At 39.8% G+C, this 23,344-nt stretch overlaps 1 protein-coding gene across 1 annotated transcript in view; it reads left to right on the top strand.

Moving 5' to 3' along the window:
- Positions 1–9,010: 9,010 nt before the first annotated feature.
- foxo1a (forkhead box O1 a) overlaps positions 9,011–23,344 on the top strand; it is a 233,383-nt gene continuing 219,049 nt past the window's right edge. Inside the window, exon 1 of the mRNA XM_039745834.1 lies at positions 9,011–9,858. Within this exon, the coding sequence (XP_039601768.1) occupies positions 9,301–9,858 (558 nt within the window). The 5' untranslated portion in view covers positions 9,011–9,300. The remainder of the gene's footprint in view (positions 9,859–23,344) is intronic.

Raw genomic sequence — 23,344 nt, 5'->3', positions numbered from 1 at the left:
TTGTAAATATCAAAGTTGAATTCGATTAATCTCTCGTTCGCTAGGAAAGTGGAGTTAAGGAACATTAATCCCTGAAGCTGGTGAGTGAGTGAGGAGAGACCCCCCACCCCCCGTCGGCCCGCTGCGTGTCTCTCGGATTTGCACAGAGAAATTGGTACCACAAGAGAACTATGATACATAGCGAAATGAGAGAAGTCGCTAAGTCAACTGGAATGTTCAAGCAAATTTTAGAAAAAACCCGATCTAAATCTGTTAAATAGTTCTCTTGTGAAAAGCAGACAGACATGCAGACAGACAGACATTGGATTATATATATATTTTATATATTAGTAAACCTTCAAAATAATGTGCAGTTCAAGTCTCAACAGCATTCTCAGCATTTCTGGAGCTTAGCAGAGCCTGATAACTAGAAGAATCTTCACCAAGCATCTCTGAAATGTCTGCTTTGATTGGGGCTCCATACCTCTGTGAGTCTGCCATGAATGTCATGAAGTTAAGGTGCAGAACAAGACTGACAGACGAACATTGAAATGACTCCAGAAGAGTGAACCTAAGTGGCTCCACACCACCGTACCCCTGCCTCTCTTGATGACTCCATGCAGCGCCAGTCATCTGACTAACTAAAAAACACGTCACAATGTGAATAAAGTGAAACAATGACATGTAATAAAATGACAAATGAATAAGGAATATCTGTGGATTTGTTTTGTTTTGACAGCATTCATGCTTTAATTCCATAGTGTGAGATACACTAGAGAATGCATACAGACATACAACATGCACTTGCAGCTGAACTAAATATTTGTTTTGTGATGTTTTAATGCAAAATGTGAGTTGTGGACGCCAACATTTTGTAAATGTTCAGGCAAAATAAGTTTATTCAGTTTGTTTGGGTTGAAATAACGTTAGAAAACATGAGTAGCTCTCGGCCATTTTCAGTTTGTAAAAGTAGCTCTCAGGGGAAAAAAGGTTGGAGACCCCTGGTCTATCACACTACTTGGTATCTTATTCTAGGTGTCTGTGGCTCTCTGTGTAAAGAACAACTTCCTAATGCTTGTGTGAAATTTATCCTTAACAAGTTTCCAACTGTTGTCATGAAACACTGTCTTCAGTCAGTGTCCACTAGTAGTTCATAGCTGGATGGTCTATCTATCTATCTATCTATCTATCTATCTATCTATCTATCTATCTATCTATCTATCTATCTATCTATCTATCTATCAACAACAACAACATTTATTTATATAGCACATTTTCATACAAAAAGTAGCTCAAAGTGCTTTACATAATGAAGAATAGAAAAGTAAAGGTAATAAGTCAACATTAATTAACATAGAATAAGAGTAAGGTCCAATGGCCAGGGAGGACAGAAAAAACAAAAAAAAACTCCAGACGGCTGGAGAAAAAAATACAATCTGCAGGGATTGCAGGCCATGAGACCAGCCAGTCCCCTCTGGGCATTCTACCTCACATAAATGAAACAGTCCTCTTTGGATTTAGGGCTCTGACGGAAGGACTTTGATGATGGTGGTCATGTAGACTTCTAACTTTTAGTCCATCAGTGTTGGAGCATCATGATGGTTTGAGTAGATAGAAACCGGAAAAAGAAACAGAAGACAGAGTAGAGGTTATTACGGATTTTAGAACCACCGTGAATAGTTATTATAATGAATTGAACATACAGAGTATCAGGATTAAATTAAATTGAAGTTATAAAAAGGCCATGTTAAAGTAATGTGTTTTCAGCAGTGTTTTAAAGTGCTCCACTGTATTTGCCTGGCGAATTCCTATTGGCAGGCTATTCCAGATTTTCGGTGCATAACAGCAGAAGGCCGACTCACCACTTCTTTTAAGTTTAGCTTTTGGAATTATAAGGAGACACTCATTTGAAGATCTAAGGTTACGATTTTGAATATAAGGTGTCAGGCATTCCGATATATAAGATGGAGCGTGACTATTTAAGGCTTTATAAACCATAAGCAGAATTATAAAGTCAATTCTGAATGACACAGGTAACCAGTGTAGTGACATTAAAACTGGAGAAAAGTGCTCGGATTTTCTTTTCCTAGTTAGGATTCTAGCAGCTGCATTCTGCACTCGTTGCAAGTGATTTATGTCTTTTTTGGGCAGCCCTGAGAGGAGTGCGTTACAGTAATCTAGTCGACTGAAAACAAAAGTGTGAATTAATTTCTGAGCATCTTTCAATGATATAAGAGGTCTAACTTTTGCTATGTTAAGTGAAAAAATGCTATCCTAGTGGTCTGATGAATAGGCAATTTAAAATTCAGGTTACAGTCAACAGTTACCCCTAAGTTTTTTACTTCCATCTTGACTTTTCTAATGCATCAAGTTTATTTCTGATAACCTCATTGAATCTATTATTGCCAAACACTAAGATTTCAGTTTTCTCTTTATTTAACTTGAGAAAGTTACTATTCATCCATTCTGAGATACAAGTCAGACATTGTGTTAGTGAATCAAGAGAGTCGGAGTCATCAGGTGCTATAGATAAGTACAGCTGTGTGTCATCAGCATAGCTGTGGTAGCTCACGTTGTGCCCTGAGATAATCTGACTTAACGGAAGCATGTAGATTGAGAAGAGCAGCGGACCCAGGATAGAGCCTTGCGGAACACCATATCGGATATCATGTGTCTTTGAGTTGTAATTACCACAACTAACAAAGAATTTTCTCCCTGCCAGGTAGGATTCAAACCAATTTAGGACCCTGCCAGAGAGGCCCACCCATTGACTATTGACTATCCCTGAATAGTATTAATCCAGTTTGTGTTAAATTACATATGTAGCCCCGATACCAGATCCGTCATTAGTGATGCTAGAGTCTCTTATCCAGTCTGTCGTTATGTTCTAAGATAGGGAGAAATAATTTAGTTAAAGTAGCAGCATTGGCAGATACTAACAAATGACATAAAAAGAATAAACTTGGCAACAACCAATCACAATGATTGTCACAATTATCCTTCCATCCCTCTGTTTCCTTTGCCTGCCTATTTCAGTATAGAGGCCTCTCGTGATAGGCAAGGCAAGGCAGAAATCAGCCCTTGACATAACACCAAAAGCACTTTGAACTGACTTGGCGGTTGGTCTACTGTTCTATGCTACGATAAAAGTGTAGCCTTATATAAGATGTCAAAACTGGACAATTATCTTGCAAGGAAGAACTTCGAATTTAAATGCACTATAACTAAAAGCTTATTTATCCTTGGAATTTGAAGCAGACCCACATCTTGTGATCACAGTGTACGCATTGTAATACATGTGGTGATAACTTTTGCAGGGAAATGAAAGGAAGAAAAGGAAGGAGGATTTAAACTGGTGGCCAAAACGACCCAATTCTTCACAAGGGTCATGCTATCATCCATATGACATTTCTAAACGAGTTCCCCAAACATGAATATTTCCCTCATCACAGGTCTGTGACGCACCAAAAAAAAAAACTGTCGGTGTTCCTGCCATCAAGCAAAGAATACTTTGGAATTGGGGGCCATACTAACTTATTCATAAGTCATGTTTACCCCCCAGGAAGGACCTTTACCTAGCTGGGACACCTGTCTACTGGAAGGTGCACAGGGCATTACCTCCCCTGGAGCTCTAGGGGGCAGTTCCCCGGATTGCATTGGTGCCTCAGATTCCCACAGGGCTTCATGGGAGTTGAAAGTTAGTGATGAACTAAATGGTGCTGCAGGGACTGTAGAGCCCTACTTTGTGGGGTTTCAGCCTCACCAGGAAGTGCTACTGTACCATGCTAATGGGTCACCGGAAGTACTATCAGGTGCGGGATAAATGAAGCTCACTGACACTGCTCCAGAAGCCAGAGTCAGGAGGAAAAGAGATAAAGCCTGCTGGAGGAGGAGTGGAGGCAGAAGGACAGAGACAGAGGAAGAGAGATGAAGAAAAGAAAGTGTTGACTACTTTAATTGTTCTGTGTTGGGAAGGTGGGAAGTGTTTCCCACAGCTGAATAAAGCCTGTGTTGTGCTTGTGAAGTTGTGTCCGCATCTGTCTGTGTCAGGTTTGGGGAGATGGTGCACCCCCTGCAGGCCACACCTCCTTTTGGCAAATAAACTTTTGTCTGTTAAGTATGTGCTTTTTAATTTGACTTTTGAGGAGTTTGAATGGTTTGCTTTTGGACTTAGTTAAAAAATACTCATTCAGCAGGCAGGGGACTGGTGTGTGCAGATCATAAGAACTTTAACCAGATTTCTACTGTAAAGATCCGTGTCAAGTCGAAATTAAATCAGTCTATCTTTTGTTTTTCTTTTTTCTATTATTGCAGCCAAAACATTAATCAGAATTCCTAACCAAAGGTCAAAAAGAGCACCATTCCATTGGAGGGCAAAACTGTATGCGTGTATGTATCTCCTTATACTGTATACAGTATTAGATATGCGTATCTATTAATAGATTTCTACCACAAGAACATGCTGAATTCTTTAAAACACAGATTCTGCAGAGTGCAAGAAAACATTACTTAGGAATTGTGATGGTGACTTGGCAGCATCACACAGTTTCTGAGGATTTTTCAACCAAACATTCATGCTGCATATTTCCTTATCCATCTCATCACAAAGGTGCTTTGTTGTGTTACAGTCTAGGGACTATGCGGGTGACTGGAATAAACTGAAATCCCTGCCATGTCCTGTGCTGTCTTTGGTTTGTGCTGTTGGAAAGTGAACCTTTGGCCCAGTCTGAGATCTCAAGTTCTCTGTAGCAGGTTTTCATTAAGGATATCTCCGTAGCTTTCTCCATTCAGCCGTCCCACAACCCTGACTAGTCGGCCAGTCACGGCCATTGAAAAACAACCCCACAGTATGATGCCACCACCACCATGCTTTCAGATGGTATTGTGCAGGTGATGAGTGATGCCTGGTTTCCTTTTCATGTGATGCTTAGAATTGAAGCCAATTAGTTCAATCTTGGTTTCATCAGACCAGAGAATCTTGTTTCTCATAGTATGAGAGTCTTTTAAGTGCCTTTTTTGCAAATACCAAGCAGGCTTCCATGTCTCATCCGGTCACTCAGCCTTAAAGCCCAAATTATTGGAGTGTTATGGTGGTGGTTGTCCTGGAAATTTCTCCCACCTCCACACAGGTTCTTTGGAGCTCATCGAGAGTGATCTTCAGGTTCTTGGTCACCGCTTTTGCTTTCTCCACTGTTTGCTCAATTTAGCTGGGAAGCCATCTCTAGGAATACTCATGGCTGTTCCAAACTTCTTCCATTTAAGAATTATGGAAGCCACTGTGCTCTTGGGTATTTTTTTTTGTAGCCTTCCCCCAGATCTGTGCTGCAACACAACCCTGTCTCTAAGATCTGCAGGCCATTCCTTCAACTTCATGGCTTGGTCTTTGCCCAACACTGGGACCTTCTATAGATAGGTGTGTGCCTTTCTTAATCATGTCCAAACAACTAAACTGACCACAGATGGACTCTAAACAAGGTGCAGAAACATCTCAGTTATGATCAGTAGAATAGGATGCCCTTGAGACAGATTTCAAGTGTCATGTGTGTGCATAAAATTAATATACTAAACTGTTTTTTTAAGGTACTATTTTGTGAGGTTCAGCAGTAGACTTACACTATCTAGACTGTGAAACTTACACTAAACCTGACTGACTCTCTGTGGTTATAAATGATCAATGGGCATCTTTTTGGAAATAGAAGGGTACATCTCAATTTCCTGTCTATATTGCCCACTACTGCCTCTAACAGGCTCACTCTCACCCTTTCAGCACCTAATAGCTGATATGCAGTGGGCATTCTAGATGCAAAATATCCAACGTTGCATCATCCAGGTGGATTCTGCACATTGGCGGTGCTTGGAATCTTTCCCCTCTGTCTATAGTACTAGGGTGTTGTACCGTGTTAGCCATTATGGATGTAGTGAGAAGTTAAGATAAATGACACCTTTTATTGGCTAACTAGAAAAATGACAACGTGCAACCTTTTGAGGCAGCTCAGACCCCCTCTTCAGGCAAAATGTAATACAGAAACTGGAATTCCCTGTTCTTACATAGATACTAGGACAGAGACAGCATTGGAAAACCTTTAAGTGAGACATCTTAGATGTAAACAATTAATAGACCTCTTCAGGCCAAGATTCATTTAGCAAGAGATGAGAACAAGTGCTGTGAGTAGGTCAGAAAAGGGCTTGTGGCCACCAGGGGGCATCCCAGAGCCCCAAACACCAAACACAATTTCATGTAAAATAAAATAATATTTACTTAACAGTGACTCCCTTACAAAGTTAAATCATTCCAATACAGTAATAAAATGCATAATTAATCATCTTCAGCTTCCTTCCATCATTCCTCCATGATCGTCATCCACCTCCCCTGACTGTGACTTCCATACTGAAGAGCTGACTTCTTTTTATAGTGGACCTTGACACAACATTACACGATGGAAGTAAAATAAGGAGGTTCATTCCTCACAGCACCCAAGGTCGAATCAGAGTCGCTCTTTTATACTACAACTCCCATCTAACCCTGTGGATGACCAAACTGGGCTCCAGCCAGGGGGAGCACTGCGACTTTGAAAGCTGGGGGGCAAATTGTTCATGCAATCCCTTATCCATTATTTGGTCATCCCAATTGGAATACAAATTGAGGGTTGCCTCCATTTCTGTGCTCCATCCATTATAGTGTCCCAGTGGGGTAGGATGTTATCCGTGACCCTAGTTGTGATGCCAGTCCCTCCAGCCCAACACTTACAGAGCTATATAAATGTAATTAATAATACTCTACTACATATCTAAATGCTACTGTCTGGGTCTGTATTTGTGTACAGTACTTCCAAGCAACCTGGTTGGTTATTTTAGCTTTGGTTACTTTGCGGTAGGGATCATGGCACGATACTTTAAGGGTGTGAAGTTCAATTTCCTATTGTGACCTTTATTATTTAAAAAAAAGGAATGAAAAAGGAGCATTTCAATGACAACAATGTGAGTAAATTACCAAGCAGCACTGGGTTACTAAATACTACACAGGTGCAACCTGAGTCGCCTTCAGACAGTGGAAGAGTTTGCAAGAATACGAATGATGTGTTCACAGCGGGAAATGGGGGCCCATTTACCATTGGTAGCAGATGAAAAAACTAACAGGAAGCAAGCAAAGTGACAGAGTCTGAGACGCAGGCTTTACAGGAAGGCAACTGAAAGAGGAAGAGCCGAGACACACAAGGATGCCCAGGAAAGGTGTAAGAGGATTGCTGAAGGAACACGTAGGGCAAAAGAGTTAAAGGCATGTGAAGATATTGAATAAAGGTATTCGTAAATGTATTCTATGACCAGTCTTCCACAGGTAAGCAGAGCTAGAAATAAATAAATAAAATATACAGAACAGGCCATTTATAATGGGCATTTGTCTTTATGTTTATGCTTGTACATTGAGCCTGGAGAAACACAATTTTGTTCAGCTGTGCACTTTTAGTTTGGTTTGAATGACAATAAAGTAAATCCAATCCAAACAGGGCCATCTTAATGAATGGGCATGCTAGGCAGTTGCCTGGGGGCCCCACGAGCAAAGGGGCTGCATTATAATCTATGTATGTTGTGACTTGCTGATTAGTTGTGTAGGTAGGGGCCCCAGTGCACTGCTTTCCCCGGGGGGCCTATAATTCTGTTAAGACGGCCCAGAATCCAAAGCTCTCCAATCCTAACCATCTAGCTCCTCCAAAATGACATCAAGTCGAGTTTTGAAAGTCCCTAAAGTCCTCCTGTCTCCCACACTATTTGGTAGCTTATTGCATGTGTCTTTTATTCACTGTGTGAAATTTACCCTTAACATGTTTTATTATTATTATTATTATTATTATTTTTAATAGTTAAAGGCATCAGGTGGTGCTGCATTACCTCCAGAATGCTCCTGTGTCTTTGAGGATTTTGTTCTGGGTACATCTAAAAGATATACATACTCATATGATTGCCAACGTGGGGGTGTGTATGTAACTGTGCACTGCAATGGATCTGCAGTCTGTCCAAAGATGGTTATCACCATGCATTCAATATATTTAGGATTGGCATGGACCACACTCTAAACCCTAAACTGGATATGCAGTTTAGAAAATGGATGAATGAATGAATAAATAAACATATTGATCATCAGACAGCAGCATCAGTAATTTGAACTTACTCAGCTGGGTCATCTAATAAGTTGACAGATTTTTTATTTGTGAAGCCAGGCTGTCATTTTTCCTGCTTGGAGGCACGATTCCTGCTATTCGGTTTTTCTCTGTCAACACAAGTACAGTGATAAAAAATATATAAATTAACAACACATTTTTTGCAAATACCCTAAGTGTCATTTTCGATGAGTAATTCAGTTAATACTTTAGCATTTAAAATGTAACTATTGCTTTATTTTCTGCCCATGCAGGGAGCACATTAATTAATCTCCAAGGTAAATCATTATAATAACGGGTGAATTGATCATTCGGTATGGTGTACTGTTAATCCCCAGAGACACTTCGTGCGCACTCACGAATTACTGCTTAAAAAGAGACAAGCAGTCGCCGAAAGAGGCAGACAGAAACACGACTAGCGACGTCTGCCCAGATTTGTAAAGCCCTCCCCTATCTCCGCTAACACCCCGCCATGATTAAGTGTTAAACACAAGTTAGCTGGAAGTTAAGACGTCGCCGTCAGTAGAAAATGACATCTGTCAAAAAAAGCCCCCGCCCTCGAATGAATTTTGTTTTTATAGACGTCTTGAAGATTTTGCAAAGCGCTGGAAAGAAAGATAGAGAGCGCGCAAAACAAAAACAAGTGAAGCTCACTGACCCCGCATTTTCCGTGTTTTATGACTCGATGTCATTTTACCAAAACAAAGTTGTTGGAAAGGAAAAAAAAGTAGCGGAGGGTGGGGACGGTTGGAAGCACGCGCATGAAGGCACGGTCTCCGATTGGTCGGTGGAGCTTTCGCTCGGCAGAGATGGGCGTGGCCACCTGACTGTGCGTAGTTCCAGTAAGTCTGCCGTGCTAGTCTTTCAGATCGACATTCAACAGGCAGCGAACGCAGGCTTCGTGATGTTGTGTGGCGAGTGTATGTCTACCAGTGTACCGTCTCTTCTCTGAACGTCGCTCGGATTGGACATATGTCATCGCGAAGCTGTGAGAAGTGACAGGCACGCGTGATTCGTTTAACTTTGGTTTCTCAACGTTTTTTTATTTTCACTGTTGCTGCCGGTCTTGACACAGTGACGAGAAAGAGAACGAGGGCAAGGAGGGAGGCGTATATGTGAGGACTTCTTGATTTGGATTTTTATTTTATTCACTTTGCCAAGCGCGATGGCTGAAGCCCCGCAGCAACAAGTGGTGGAGATCGACCCGGATTTCGAGCCGCTGTCCCGCCCGCGTTCTTGCACCTGGCCGCTGCCCCGTCCGGAGTTTATCAATCCCGCGAACTCCAACACCTCTTCGCCGGCTCCTTCTGTCAAACAGGAGCCCGGGAGCAATGTTGATTTCATCAACGACTTCAGCCTGTTAGAAGAGAATGAAGATTACCAGGACGTGAAGCCGCTGACCGTATGCAGTGATTTCCAGTGCCAGGATGGGTGCATTCACCAGCCGCCGACGCAGCAACATCAGCACCCGCTTGCTCATCAACAGGTGGCTCCCACCTCCCTGTCGTCGCCGGCCGGCTCCGCAGCTGTGGCCGCTCAGAGGAAGAGCAGCTCCTCCCGCAGGAACGCCTGGGGAAATATGTCCTACGCCGACCTGATCACGAAGGCCATCGAGAGCTCGCCAGAGAAGAGGCTCACCTTGTCTCAGATCTACGACTGGATGGTTAAGAGCGTGCCTTACTTTAAGGACAAGGGAGACAGCAACAGCTCGGCCGGCTGGAAGGTAAGCCTGCTACCCACTCAACTGTGTCATCGTGTCACATTCAGCTCTCGCATGGCTGTGCCTTCTCTCGCTAGTGACCCTGTACTTTTCACGAAACTTCATTGGATGTTTGAGGGGAATCCCTTTGGAATCGCATGCTGACTAGGCGCACTTGGCTCCTGTACATTTTCAGTGTGTCACGCAGGCTTTCCCGGTGTGTGATGTGATGTGCGCTTGTGTTCGCCTATGACAGGCAGTTGTTTGAGTAAAGACGCGTGTGTGTGGTTGTGTGTATATACAGTAACTGATTAGGCATACGGTGTACCGCCGAGTGGTTTAACTCTGGACTTTATTTCTCTGCGTTTGTTCCTCTCAATTTGAGAGTACAATTGCCTGCCTGTCCACAGGGTGTAGGTTACTCTGCACTGTGTTTACGATACAGCGTTCTAGTATTTGGAGGAGTTATAGCGATGTCTTTTGTGCCCAGAAGATTACGTTTAGATAATCCTACGGTAAATATCCCAATCTGCGGTATTATACTTTACATAGATCTTCAAATGGGGTTTGTTATACCTCAGGTTTATTTCTCTCAGCCCATTCTCGATATAGGCACAGTGGCACGAGATGACATGTACTTGTTAAACTTGAACACAGAGTAATGTATGATGAGGATATTTCACACACTTCTATTCTGCAAAGGAAATCAATACATTAGATTAAGTCAATTTTGTGGCAATATTTTTGCTAGGCATTTTAAAACATTGACTTGGCGGACTTAGACTAAATCATTTTTCCCCCTTAAATTTAACCACCATAGATTTACTTCTTTGATAGGCACACGTTTTCTTTTTTTTTTTTTTTGCGGCTTTCTGATTATTTTTGCTCACTTTGTGTTTATTCAGAGAGTTTATATATATTTGTAGCGTGGATATAAGAGATGCTTTACTTTTATTGGGGCAGTACTGATTTTTAATTGAATGTGGCTGCTCAATACAAGGTTGAAATCTGTCAAGGTGTTATTATTGTGCTGTGCGTACATAAGATCAGTGCAGTTGTGCATTTGCAAAAGAAGAAAAACGTTTATTCTGAAAAGTAAAACGAAATTCAGAAATACAGCATTTTAAGCTTAAAGACTAACACACGACTTGAACTTTATGTGTATCACCTAATTTTATTGTTACACAGCATATATGCAGGCTTAAGACACATAGTTGAATTTACCCACTGCATGGCACCATGGCAGATTCAAAAGTATTTTTTCCATCATATTTTTATATTGGCAGTTTTTATACGTAACAATATGTCAGATTAGTCAAATGGTCTTATTATAATAAAATTAGCTACTTCTCTTACCATGTATGATGGTTCTGCGTAACTGCATCTGAATTGAAAGTCCACATGTTGTTACTCTACCTGACCTGAATTGAACTTTCACTCTGCTTTCAGATTTTCGACTTCTTTTGTATTCCTTCAAATGACATAACGGTTTTATAGGCTTGACGTGTTGTACAGTACATCTGACATGCAAACTTTTTTCAGTGTGTTTACAGAAATGGGTCCAGAGTTACAAGCTTGGCACTGGAATGTATTGCACATTAAGGCTGTTTTTGAAATATTTAGGACGTACTGTAAATATAACAGGTTAGTGTCAAATCAGTAACGTACAGAACATTTTGACAGCATGTATGAAATGAGTACATTGCTTAAAATAATAATGATATGGGATATTTTGGCAGAATACATATAAGCTTTGATAATTATGTGTGGTGTAAAAATTTTCCTTATTTGCTGGAGCACTCAAATTAGTAATTCTTTTATTGGTAATTTTGTTTCTGCAAATGTCTTCATATGTATGTAGTGAATGCATTAAGATGTCTATTAAATCTAAACAAGTACATTTAATTAATGCCACCACTCTCTTGTTAACATATGCTGCGTTTGAAGATGATGTCTTATTAACCACATATTGGAAAGCAACCTTAACAAGTCCAAAAGGTTGGACGGTTCCAATACTTTGGGACGTATGGAGTTCTAATGTTTTGATTCACAAAGCTAATGTAACTGCTTGTTAAAAAAAATAAAAATAAAGAGAGATGGTATGTCAATTAGATTCCTTTCTCTTTGGTAGTTTCCACAGCTACATGAAGGACGATCCCGATATTACATTAGTGCCTGCGCCCAGACTGACCGTGTTTCACATTAGCTAAATGTTTTTCAAGATGTTGGCTTAATGCTGGCGTACTGTCTGCCAAAAGATCAATCAAAGTGCGGTTTGGTGAAGATCGCAATGCTTGCAGACGACCTGTTACCCCTGATGTCGTTTTAAGTGGCATTACATTAAATGGTTACTGTAGAAGAAGATCCTACTGTATGTTAATCGGTTTTCTGAACTTATGACAGAAACTGGAGTTCTCTGCTCCATATTCAAGTTTGTAGATTTGGCATAATTATTTCCAGACTTCTACCTTCCGCATAATGAAGGGTTCAGCTACTGTGCGTGCATAAATACTTGAATATATTTGTCAGATTACGAAGAATTAAGATTTTACTGTGCTTTGGAAAGATATCAACCTTCACATATTATTACTGGATTCTTTAAGTGATTGAAGTATTGCAAAACACAAACATGTCGTCATGTCATAATGGAGTCAATATTTAATTGGGTTTTCTAAATGAATGATCCCTTTAAATAAGAATGAATAATTGATTCCCAAAATATTCACTTTCTGTTGTTGGCAAAGGTGCTTTTTCAGCCCATGAATGTTTTAGAATATATTTCTATCGACTTCACACACATCTGGACAGTGTGTGTGTTTTTGTTTCTTCTCCCTCCCATTGTTCTTGGCAAAATTGTTGAGCCTCCCTTAAGCTGGATGGGCACCGTTGGTGAACAGCAGTTTTTCATCTCCTGCCACATATCAGAGGTCGGGGCTTTGGATAAGTGACTCCAGAACATTCACTTTTTTAGGTTGGAGTTGCTCCAGTGTGTTTTGTGTCATTTTCATGCTCGATTTTGTCTGTGCTATCTTACTGTTAGCTTCTTTTTTTTTTTCTTTACTAGACTTTCAAGGCTTGACCTACAGGAAGATGTCCTTAGCGTGAGGCTGACACCAACATGTTTTAAGCTAGGAATGTGTGTGGTGTGTTGGTTCGCTCGTGCCAAGCCCTGTGCTTATTGTTGAGACCAAAAGGTGTAGTTTTTTGATCCAGCTAATTGCATTTAAGATGTGGGATGTTTTTAACAAAGACTTTCATTTATCTTTCCAACATAAAATCCAGCTTTAGGAAGCACATTCCTAGTTGTATTCGGAGGTCCGTTCATCTCAACCTTGTAACATTGTCCATGAGCGTCAACCTGGCTTCTGATAACGGCTTCTTTCCATGATACTCCGTTTTGGAGAATGCACAGTCCTAAGAGGATTCATAGTTCAGCCTTAGTTTCTCCCTTTCTTAATGATTTTGCAGTGTTTTTTTCCTTCTCCCTTCTTCTGATTTATGCTTTTTTAACAATTGTATCCACGCACTTGGACTTGAGAGCCAGTTTAGGTGTGTCTTTGTAAAGGAGATAATGAAATTGGCCGTTCTCTATTTTCTTTTTGTAATTTATTTAGGAAGCACCGTACAATTTCATTTTCACTGTAACATGATGTCATTTTTGCGTTTTATTAATTTTGAAATTTTTTTTGGGAAACGCGGTTTGCATATTGCAATGCACCGAAGTGTAAAAGTGTCCAAAGCATGTGAACTCTTTTCACCAGAGCAGTATTTTCTAAAAGTGTTTGTTTGATTTTTCTTGATGTGAAATAAAGAATATGAATGAGAATGGGTAGCTGATCTGACTTGAATAAGATATAACACTTTATACCAGGGGTCCCCAACTCCAGTCCTGGGGGACCACCATGGCTGCAGGTTTTCATTCTAACCCTTTTCTTAAAGAGTCACCTGTTTTGGCTGCTAATTAACTACTTTTGAACTAATTTGAATTGACTTGCTCTTGTTTCTTTTTCCTTAATAAGCAGCCAAACAATAATGAGATACAAAATGAGCCAAAACAACTGGTTCCCATCATACAATATCTGAAAATAAAGAAAGGTGAAGATCTCAGGAATGCTGATCTGCTCAGTTCCCCAAAACATTTGACCAGTGCTCTTAGAAATGAGAAAATCAACAATTTCTGAAATGTCTGCTAACTCACTACGAGAGCAGCAACAAGCCATGGAATTAAAAAACGGGTTTAATTAACGACAAGAATCGGCACCTCATTAAGCAGCTGGTTGGAATGAAGTTGGATTTCTGTCACTTCACATTTCATTTCTGTTTGGGTGCCATTTAAGGAAAGAAATGAAGAAATTCAGAGGATCAAAGAAGAAATGCAGGGGAACAAATCTTAAAAAAGAAGTTAACTAGCAGCACAAACAGGGCACTCATTTAAAAAGGGTTAGAATGAAAACTTACAGCCATGGTGGTCCCCCAGTACCGGACTCTGCAACCCCTGCTTTATACAATACTAATTTGCAGTTACTTAATTGGCTGACGCCTTTATCCAACATTTAGGATACGATTGGAGCACAGGCAGGTCAAGTGACTTGCTCAGGGTCACATGGTGTCAGAAGTGGGATTTGAAACCACAACCTCAGGGCTTCAAGTCCAAAGCCTTAACCCCTACATCACATATTCATTGCAATGAAACCTTAAAAAAATAATTTATGGAGAAAATATGTCTAGTCGAATTTGACTTCCTAATCTTTTAGTCATTTTCCTCTGTTAAGGCTAATAAGCCATTTAAAAGATTCAAACATTATTTTTTTTTCTTTATTCATTTATCGAGAGTCACAGGCACAGCTTATCATAGCAGCATTATACGCTTCATGCATAAACTGTAAATCCTTGCATCTGTTTTGGATTTACGGGCATTGAGGAAATTATTTTGTAATTAACATGTTTAAAAAGGCACACATACATGCCACCGAGACATTGTGTGTAGATTGTGCAATATGTTGCTCTGTCTTAAAGCAAATTAAAGTGACAAACCTATGAAAGGATGAGAAGAATGCACTTTTGGACCAGACACACTATTTGGTAGATAAATAAACAGTCTGCGTGCCTTTATCGTGTGCCAAGCAAACACAACGGTTATGCCTTTTGTGAGCTAAAAAAAATATTGTTAGTATTTGTAGTGTAAGTGAATATGAATGAACAACCAGGGTATTATTCTTTCTTGAAGTTTAATGACATGTTTTTCTCAATTTGATTTTGGAAGGAAGTCAGGACACAGTTGGTCATACTACCGTAAGCAAAATAGTTGGATTGGTTTCTTTATACAGGCATGCATGTGGGGATTTTAAAGGTGTTCTCCATGTTTAATATATGAAGTAGCCATAGGAGGTACAGTGGTGCAGTGGTTAGCACTACAGATTCGCAGCTCCAGAGTCCTAAATTCAGATTCCAGATCTGTTGCCCATTCTTTCTGTTGACGGTGGATGTTCTCCAGTTAGGCCTGTCGAGTTGATTGCTCACTCAAAACTGATCAAAGTCACTTGACTTGCATGTGCTCCAAGTATTAAAATGTGTATGCAAAGATTTTTTATTAAATAAAATACCTTGGGATTGTTTTTGCTGTAGAAAAACAGTTTAGTTGCCTGGAGCCTCTCCTATCAGTACTAGGCAGAAAGCAAAAAACAGCCCTGGACAAGATGGCAGTGTATCACAGGGCTCACTCATAGACACACTGATGGGGTCAGCTTGGAATTGCCATTTAATTGTAGAGATATAGCAGGAACACCCCTCACAGAGACTGCGCAAACGCCACACTGATGATGACCAGGCACAGGATTTGAACCCAAAATGCCAGATCCATTAGACAGCAGTACTACCCACTGCGCCATTCCTGTAGAAAAGTGACTTATAAAGTACAGGTTGATAAAAAGTAAGTCATCTGCAAAACACTTGCATTGGACTTGTATTTTATGTTTGTTCAGCTTCTTTATAGTTGTGTTTAAAAAATTCAAAATCAGAGGTTTTCATTATCTAAACCTTTTTTCCTTTTATAGTCCTATGAGACTGTAAAAGTTAAGTGAGATCTTCTTTCTTTGCAGTAGTTTGCATTGCATGGAAAAAGGGTCAGATGCAAATTATTACATGAGAAAATGAATCGACAAAATGTAGAATTTGTGATTTTTTTTTTGCACAGCTTTGCAGCTTTGAGGTTTTTGTAGGCCATGGTTAAACCTTACTATTTTCAATCTGACTAAAAGGGAGTTTTTTGAAAGAAAAAAAACACAAAAAAGATAAGGTGAATAATCTTTCTTCTTCTTTTTTCTTTCTCATGAACATCATTTGACACCTTTTTTCTTTTAAATAAGATTGGCAGGAAGAACAAAATGAAACTGTGCCGTTATCTGCAGTTTTGCCTTTAAAGTACGTGCACAGTGGAACTATGTAAAGAAACTGCTGTGAAAAGCACAAAGTGACTCTTACTGCGGTCAGTCAGCTGCACCGTACATACATGGCACAGATGTAGAAAAACACCTCCAATTTTTATGTAGAGTTATTGTTAATAAAATCATGTAATCTATCTATCTATCTATCTATCTATCTATCTATCTATCTATCTATCTATCTATCTATTATATAGTGCCTTTTCTATCTATCTATCTATAGTGCCTTATCTATCTATCTATCTATCTATCTATCTATCTATCTATCTATCTATCTATCTATCTCTCCTTCTATCTATTATATAGTGCCTTATCTATCTATCTATCTATCTATCTATCTATCTATCTATCTATCTATCTATCTATCTATCTATCTATATATAGTGCCTTATCTATCTATCTATCTATCTATCTATCTATCTATCTATCTATCTATCTATTATATAGTGCCTTATCTATCTATCTATCTATCTATCTATCTATCTATCTATCTATCTATTATATAGTGCCTTATCTATCTATCTATCTATCTATCTATCTATCTATCTATCTATCTATCTATCTATCTATCTATCTATCTATCTATCTATCTATCTATCTATCTATCTATCTATCTATCTATCTATCTATCTATCTATCTATCTATCTATCTATCTACCTCTAGAGATTTTATGCATGTGTGTGTGTTGACACTTTTTAGAACAAAGTTATGAACCTTCACAGCTCCTATTTAAATAGATTCACTAATATTAAGAAGGAAATACTTCTGAAATATTTTATAGGCAGTTATTTGCCAAGTGCAGTTAGACCATATTACATAATTGTTGTATATTTGGCAGATGTGTTTACCCAAGGTCACATTCAACATTGAAATGTTCTTATATTTATTTTTCTGCAGTCGCTGCACAGGCAGGTTAAGTAACTTGCTCAGCATTTCACAGTCAGGTGGAAGCAGAGATTGAACCAAGAACGTTGTGCTTTAAAGCTCAGGGTACTAAGCCACAAGACCACACAGCCTGCACGTGTGCAGCATAACACTTGTTTCAACAGGGTGCCTAATAGGAAGTGAGCTATAGAGCTGTGACACTCCTGTAGGCTTATTTTGGGCTAATACTTGTGTTTTTTTTCTTATTCATATTACCCAGTGATTGCATTAACTTTGTTATGTTTCACTTTTTTAATTTAAGTGCAGATTTAAACTAACACAGGATTTCTATATCAGCAGTTGGCCGCCTCACCACTTCTTTTAAGTTTAGCTCCTGGAATTATAAGCAGACACTCATTTGACGATCTAAGGTTCCTGATTTGGAGTGTAAGTTGACAGGCATTCCAAAATAATGGATGGAGCAGATTATTTAAGGCTTTGTAAACCATAAGCAGTATTTTAAAGTCAATTCTAAATGGCACAGGTAACCAGTGTAGTGACATCAAAACTGGAGAGATGTGCTAGGATTTTCTTTTCCTAGTTAAGATTCTGGAAGCTCATTCTGCACTCGTTACAATCGATTGATGTCTTTGTTGGGTCGTCCTGAGAGGAACGCATTACAGTAATCTAGTTGACTAAAAACAAAAGCGTGAACTAATTTTTCATCATCTTGCAAAGTTATAAGAGGCCTATCTTTTGCTATATTTCTTAAGTGAAAAAATGCTGTCCTAGTAATCTGATTAATATGTGATTTAAAATTTAGGTCAGAGTCAATAATTACCCTTAAATTCTTTTACAAAATTCTGTGTTGACTTTCAAGCCTAATGGATTAAGTTTATATCCATTATTGCCAATCACTAAAATTTCAGTTTTCTCCTTATTTAGTTTGAGAAAGTTACTACTCATCCATTCAGAAACACAAGTATGACATTGGGGGTCAGTGAGCCAAGAGAGTCAGGGTCATCAGGCGCTATTGATAAATTCAGTTGGGTGTTTCATTTTAACATTCTTTTTAGATTATGTATTTACCAGGAACGGCGCACTGCACGAGAACATGCAGTGAATACACTTGACTTGACCATTTCTAGTTTTCATCCTCTTTCTCCGTACGTTTAGCATTCGTTAGCTCAGAGGTTGATGCGCTTGGTGCTTCCTGAGCAGCTCTTCTTTTCTCCACCCTGGCGGCCCGCTTCTTCTCTTCTTTCGTCTGCATCATTTTGCGTTAAAACTGATTAAGTCAGTGTTTGTGTTGCAATTGCTTTAGTTCGTTTTCTTTAATTTTTCATTTAAGCTGGCACTTAAGTCTTCAATCTGCCTCAAGAATGATTTAAGATATGAAGAGGTAGGGGAAGTGACGGCAAAGGTGGTAGGGATAAGAACGGCACCCATACACATGCGGCGTACGGCCACCCTGCTGACTGCTGCCGAGTGTTCATTGTACAATAAACTTAAATAAAAATAAATAGAGGAATAACCTTGGCAGTCAGACATCATCCTGAAAGCGGACAGTAAAGGTCACGTAGTATATGTGCTCCAAATTTCAGGTCAATAGGTCAAGTGGTTTGCGAGTGACAGATGATTTAAAATCCTGGACAGACAAACGAACAGCCATAGTAGCGTATTATATATAAAGATTAACTGATTTTACTCCACATTTGTGTTTATTGTGGACTATTTTGTTGAATTATTTTTTGACTGCTCAGCATTTTATTTGTTTTTTGGACAATGGATGTTTGAATAAACCTGAACAATGGATATTTATCCCAACTTGTGTTGTTTCTGTGTCCCCATTGCTGTATTCTTGACTATCAGAGAAGATATCAATGCCCCAGGCAACCTAGGCTTCACAGGTTGCATATGTAAAAAAAAATCTATTTTAAGTATCATTTTTAATTTTGTCGTTCGTATACATATATGGTGTCAATAAAGAGGCATTCAGTATCGCTGCCTCACAGCTCCTGAGACCTGGGTTTGAATTTCAGCCCAGTTATTCTCAGTGTAGAGTTTGCACATTCTTCCTGTGTATATATTTATGTGTGTGTTTTTGTTTTTTTTTTTTTTCTTTCCTGGGTACTCCAGATTCCTCCCACCTCCCAAACATTTGCATGTTATGGCTAGCTGGTAAGTCTTAATTGGCAGTGTATGAGTAAGTGTGGGTGTGTGAGTAAGTGCAACCGCAAGAGACTGGCTTCCAGCCAGGACGGTTCTTGTCTCGCGTTTTACGTTTCCAGGAAAGTCTCTGGTCCTCTGTGTAATCGTCATGGAAGAAACATTCAGAACATAGATGCATAGAAGGATATATATATTCGTTTATTCTGTTTTCAAACTCCCTGGTATTCGCAGAAATGTGTTAAATGTTGTCTAAAAATCTGGCTGCCACCCAGTGAGTTTAACCTGCCATTGCATTAGGGATGCATGTAAACATGGGAAGGTGCAATGGAAAAGAAGATGGTGAAGCATTTTTTAGTTTAAGGTCTCAGCATTTTTATATGAATGTTTTATCTTAATGAGATGGCGTCTTGGGGTTGTATTAGTGCTTGTAAAGGATCAGTTTCCAAGGATTTGGAATTTTAATGTATTGTACTGCTGTTTTTTGCACTGTGCACAGTATTGGGATCATTTTGGTCATGTTTTTCCTAAGAAGGATTACAAATCAGATTTGGATTTGATATAATTACATAAAAGGAAACACAAACGCTGAGGTACCTGATAAATGCCAAATACCGTTTCCCACCTCTCCACAGCCCTGTTCATTCTCAACACCAGCTTGAATGGTGTCTTCTGGAATATAGCTCTTTTAGAAGAAACACTACATGGCCAAAGAATTATGAATACCTGACCATCACACCTATATGAGCTTGTTAGGCATCCCATTCCAAAACCATGGGCATTAATATGGAGTTGTCCTCCTACACTTTGCGTCCATAACCAGGTGGCGCAGTGGTAGCGCTGCTGCTTTGTAGTAAAGAGATTGTGGGTTCGCTTCCTGGTTCCTCCCTGTGTGTAGAGTGCTTTGAGTAGTGAGAAAAGTGCAACATAGATGTGAACACTTATTTTTATAAAAGCCTTCAGTTTTCTGGCAGGGTTTTCATGTAGGAATTTGTGCCCATTCAGTTGTAGTACTAGGGTGTTGTACCGTGTTAGCCATTATGGATGTAATGAGAGGTCAAGCAAAATGACACCTTTTATTGGCTAACTAGAAAGATTACAATATGCAAGCTTTCGAGGCAACTCAGGCCCCGATGTCTTGCATATTGTAATGTTGTTAGTTATCCAATAAAAGGAGTCATAATGCCCATTCATCTAAAAGAGCATTTGTGAGGTCAGGTACTGCTGTTGGACTGATGTATTCCGATTCATCCCATAGGGTTGACGTTAAGGCTCTGTGCAGTTCCTCCACACAAGTCATGTGTTTATAGACCTGGACATGCTGGAAGAGAAAAGGGCCTTCTCTTAAGAATGTTTGTTACATAAAAGTAAATGAGTAATAGATGCAGTTTTGCAGTAACTAAGCTTAAAATGTTACCCTAATATTTTAAACAATCATCACGAGACATCTGATTAGACTGTAATAAATAATGTCCCTTATTAAACAAACTAAAGAAGCCTTAAACAAAGTACAACATTTCCAGACAACGCTTGTGTATGTGGTTTCCCAACAAGCACAGTTTTCTGACAGCCCATCAAAACCAGACTAGCTGTTGGCCCTGCGTCACTCTGCCCTGTGCGTCAGCTTTTAAAGGGGAATGCAGTAATCCAGATGACTGGCTTAGATGAGACCCCGAAACAAGCATAAGCATAAACACACAAGCTTACATTTGTTTGCCAGTCACTCCCATCATGCTCAGAGCCAATGAAAATCACTGAGAAGTGTCACATCACTCATTTTGTATATGCTGCTGTCAGTCACTAGAGCATCAATCACTCGTTACACCTTACATGTTGATGAGTCGCACTGAAGCTAGTTAGCTAATCTGACAAAAAAAAAAAAAACGTGACAGATAGATTCTTTGGTCAAGAGTCCACATCGTCAAGTGAAAATATACTTTGCTTCATCTAAATAAAGAAAAATGTGATGCCGATTATGTAGAGTTTGCCTTTGTGTATCCTCATTCTCAGGACGGACTGCAATCACGACAAAGTACAGGACACGTTTGCACGTGGAGGATGATATCAGAGTGTGCATTTCATTCATTACTCTCCTTGAGAAGCTATGCAGTTGGAGACAAGCCCACCCATCTCCCTAATTTACCAGGTGCCACGATCATTGAAAGTATGTGCAAAATTGTGCTGTTCTAAATCTAAACAATCTGAAAAGGCCTACACATTTTAGACAGACAGACAGACAGACAGACAGACAGACAGACAGATAGATAGATACTTTATTAGTCCCAAGGGGAAATTCACATACTCCAGCAGCAGCATACTGATAAAAAAATATATTAAATTAAAGAATGATAAAAATGCAGGTATAACAGACAATAACTTTGTATAATGTTAATGTTTACCCCCCCCGGGTGGAACTGAAATGTCGCATAGTGTTCGTGAGGAACGATCTCTTCAGTCTGTCAGTGGAGCAGGAAGGTGACAGCAGTCTGTCGCTGAAGCTGCTCCTCTGTCTGGAGATGATCCTGTTCAGTGGATGCAGTTGATTCTCCATGATTGACAGGAGTCTGCTCAGTGCCCATCGCTCTGCCACAGATGTCAAACTGTCCAGCTCCGTGCCTACAATAGAGCCTGCCTTCCTCACTAGTTTGTTCAGGCGTGAGGCGTCCGTCTTCTTTATGCTGCCTCCCCAGCACACCGCCACGTAGAAAAGGACGCTTGCCTGCAGCATCTTATTGCAGATGTTGAAGGATGCAAGCCTTCTAAGGAAGTATTGTCGGCTCTGTCCTCTCTTGCACAGAGCAACAGTATTGGCAGTGCAGTCCAATTTATCATCCAGCTGCACTCCAAGATATTTATAGGTCTGCACCCTCTGCACAGAGTCATTTTGTGATAATAAATGATATACAATACAATACAATACAATACAGTTTATTTTTGTATAGCCCAAAATCACACAGGAAGTGTCGCAATGGGCTTTAACAGGCCCTGCCTTTTGACAGCCCCCCAGCCTTGACTCTCTGAGAAGACAAGGAAAAACTCCCAATAAAAACCTTGTAGGGAAAAATGGAAGAAACCTCGGGAAAGGCAGTTCAAAGAGAGACCCCTTTCCAGGTAGGTTGGGCGTGCAGTGGGTGTCAAAAGTAGGGGGTCAATACAATACAATACACAGAACAGAACAATTCCTTAATACAGCATAATAATAAAAATTTTAGAAGTACGGTTTAACAGTAGATGATATGACATAATTAGGTTTGGATATTTTTAGAGTCCTGGAGACCTCATCCATCTAGCTGCCTCCCCATTTGGCCATGCCACGGCTGAAACGTTGCTCCGATGAAAGGACCCCTCTTTCCCATGATTCCTGTGATCCTCCATCAGGGATGACTTTACCATAGGCAGGCAAACAACTTGGCAGGTGGGCCGTGCCAATTGCCACATGATTTGTTTGGTGTTTCCCTATAGTGGGGGTCTGGCGGTCCCCCCCTTTCTAAGCGGTCCTCTTTGCTTACTCTTTACCCCTTTGTAAAACCTAGAGAGTCCCCCTACCTGACAGTACAATTCAAACCCAGGATGCTAGATACTTAAAGCAACAATATTAATGACTGCACAACCATGCCAGCCCATGGGAAGTGTTAACTCTGTTAACTTTTTTAATAGGTTGGCTTACTCTTATTTTTTTTTTTACTAATTATAGAATATGTATGTGTTAATTTGTAATGTCCATGCTAAGCATTAGTGCTCATGTGTGTTCAACAGCATCCTATAAAAATGATGCATAAAGTTCAATATTAGTTTTTGTTTCTGTGCTGACCAGCACATACCACTGTGAGCAAAAGCCTTTTCTGTTTATTGACTGCAGTCTCTTACCTCAGTACTGCCTGTTTAGCTAGCAGTGATGTCTGTTGAGCAATTGTTTTCCTTTTTTTTCTGGAATGTTAACATTATGGTCCCTGGGCAGCCTGCAAATGTACTCTGAATCCAAAGGATTTCTTGTGAAAGTTGACTTTGGCCAACTCAGCAAACTGAAGAACAGACA

Source organism: Polypterus senegalus, chromosome 2 (genome assembly GCF_016835505.1).
Source record: "Polypterus senegalus isolate Bchr_013 chromosome 2, ASM1683550v1, whole genome shotgun sequence".
Lineage (NCBI taxonomy): Eukaryota > Metazoa > Chordata > Cladistia > Polypteriformes > Polypteridae > Polypterus > Polypterus senegalus.
The sequence above is the reverse complement of the archived record's forward strand: the minus strand, read 5'-3'. Positions and strand labels throughout refer to the sequence as shown.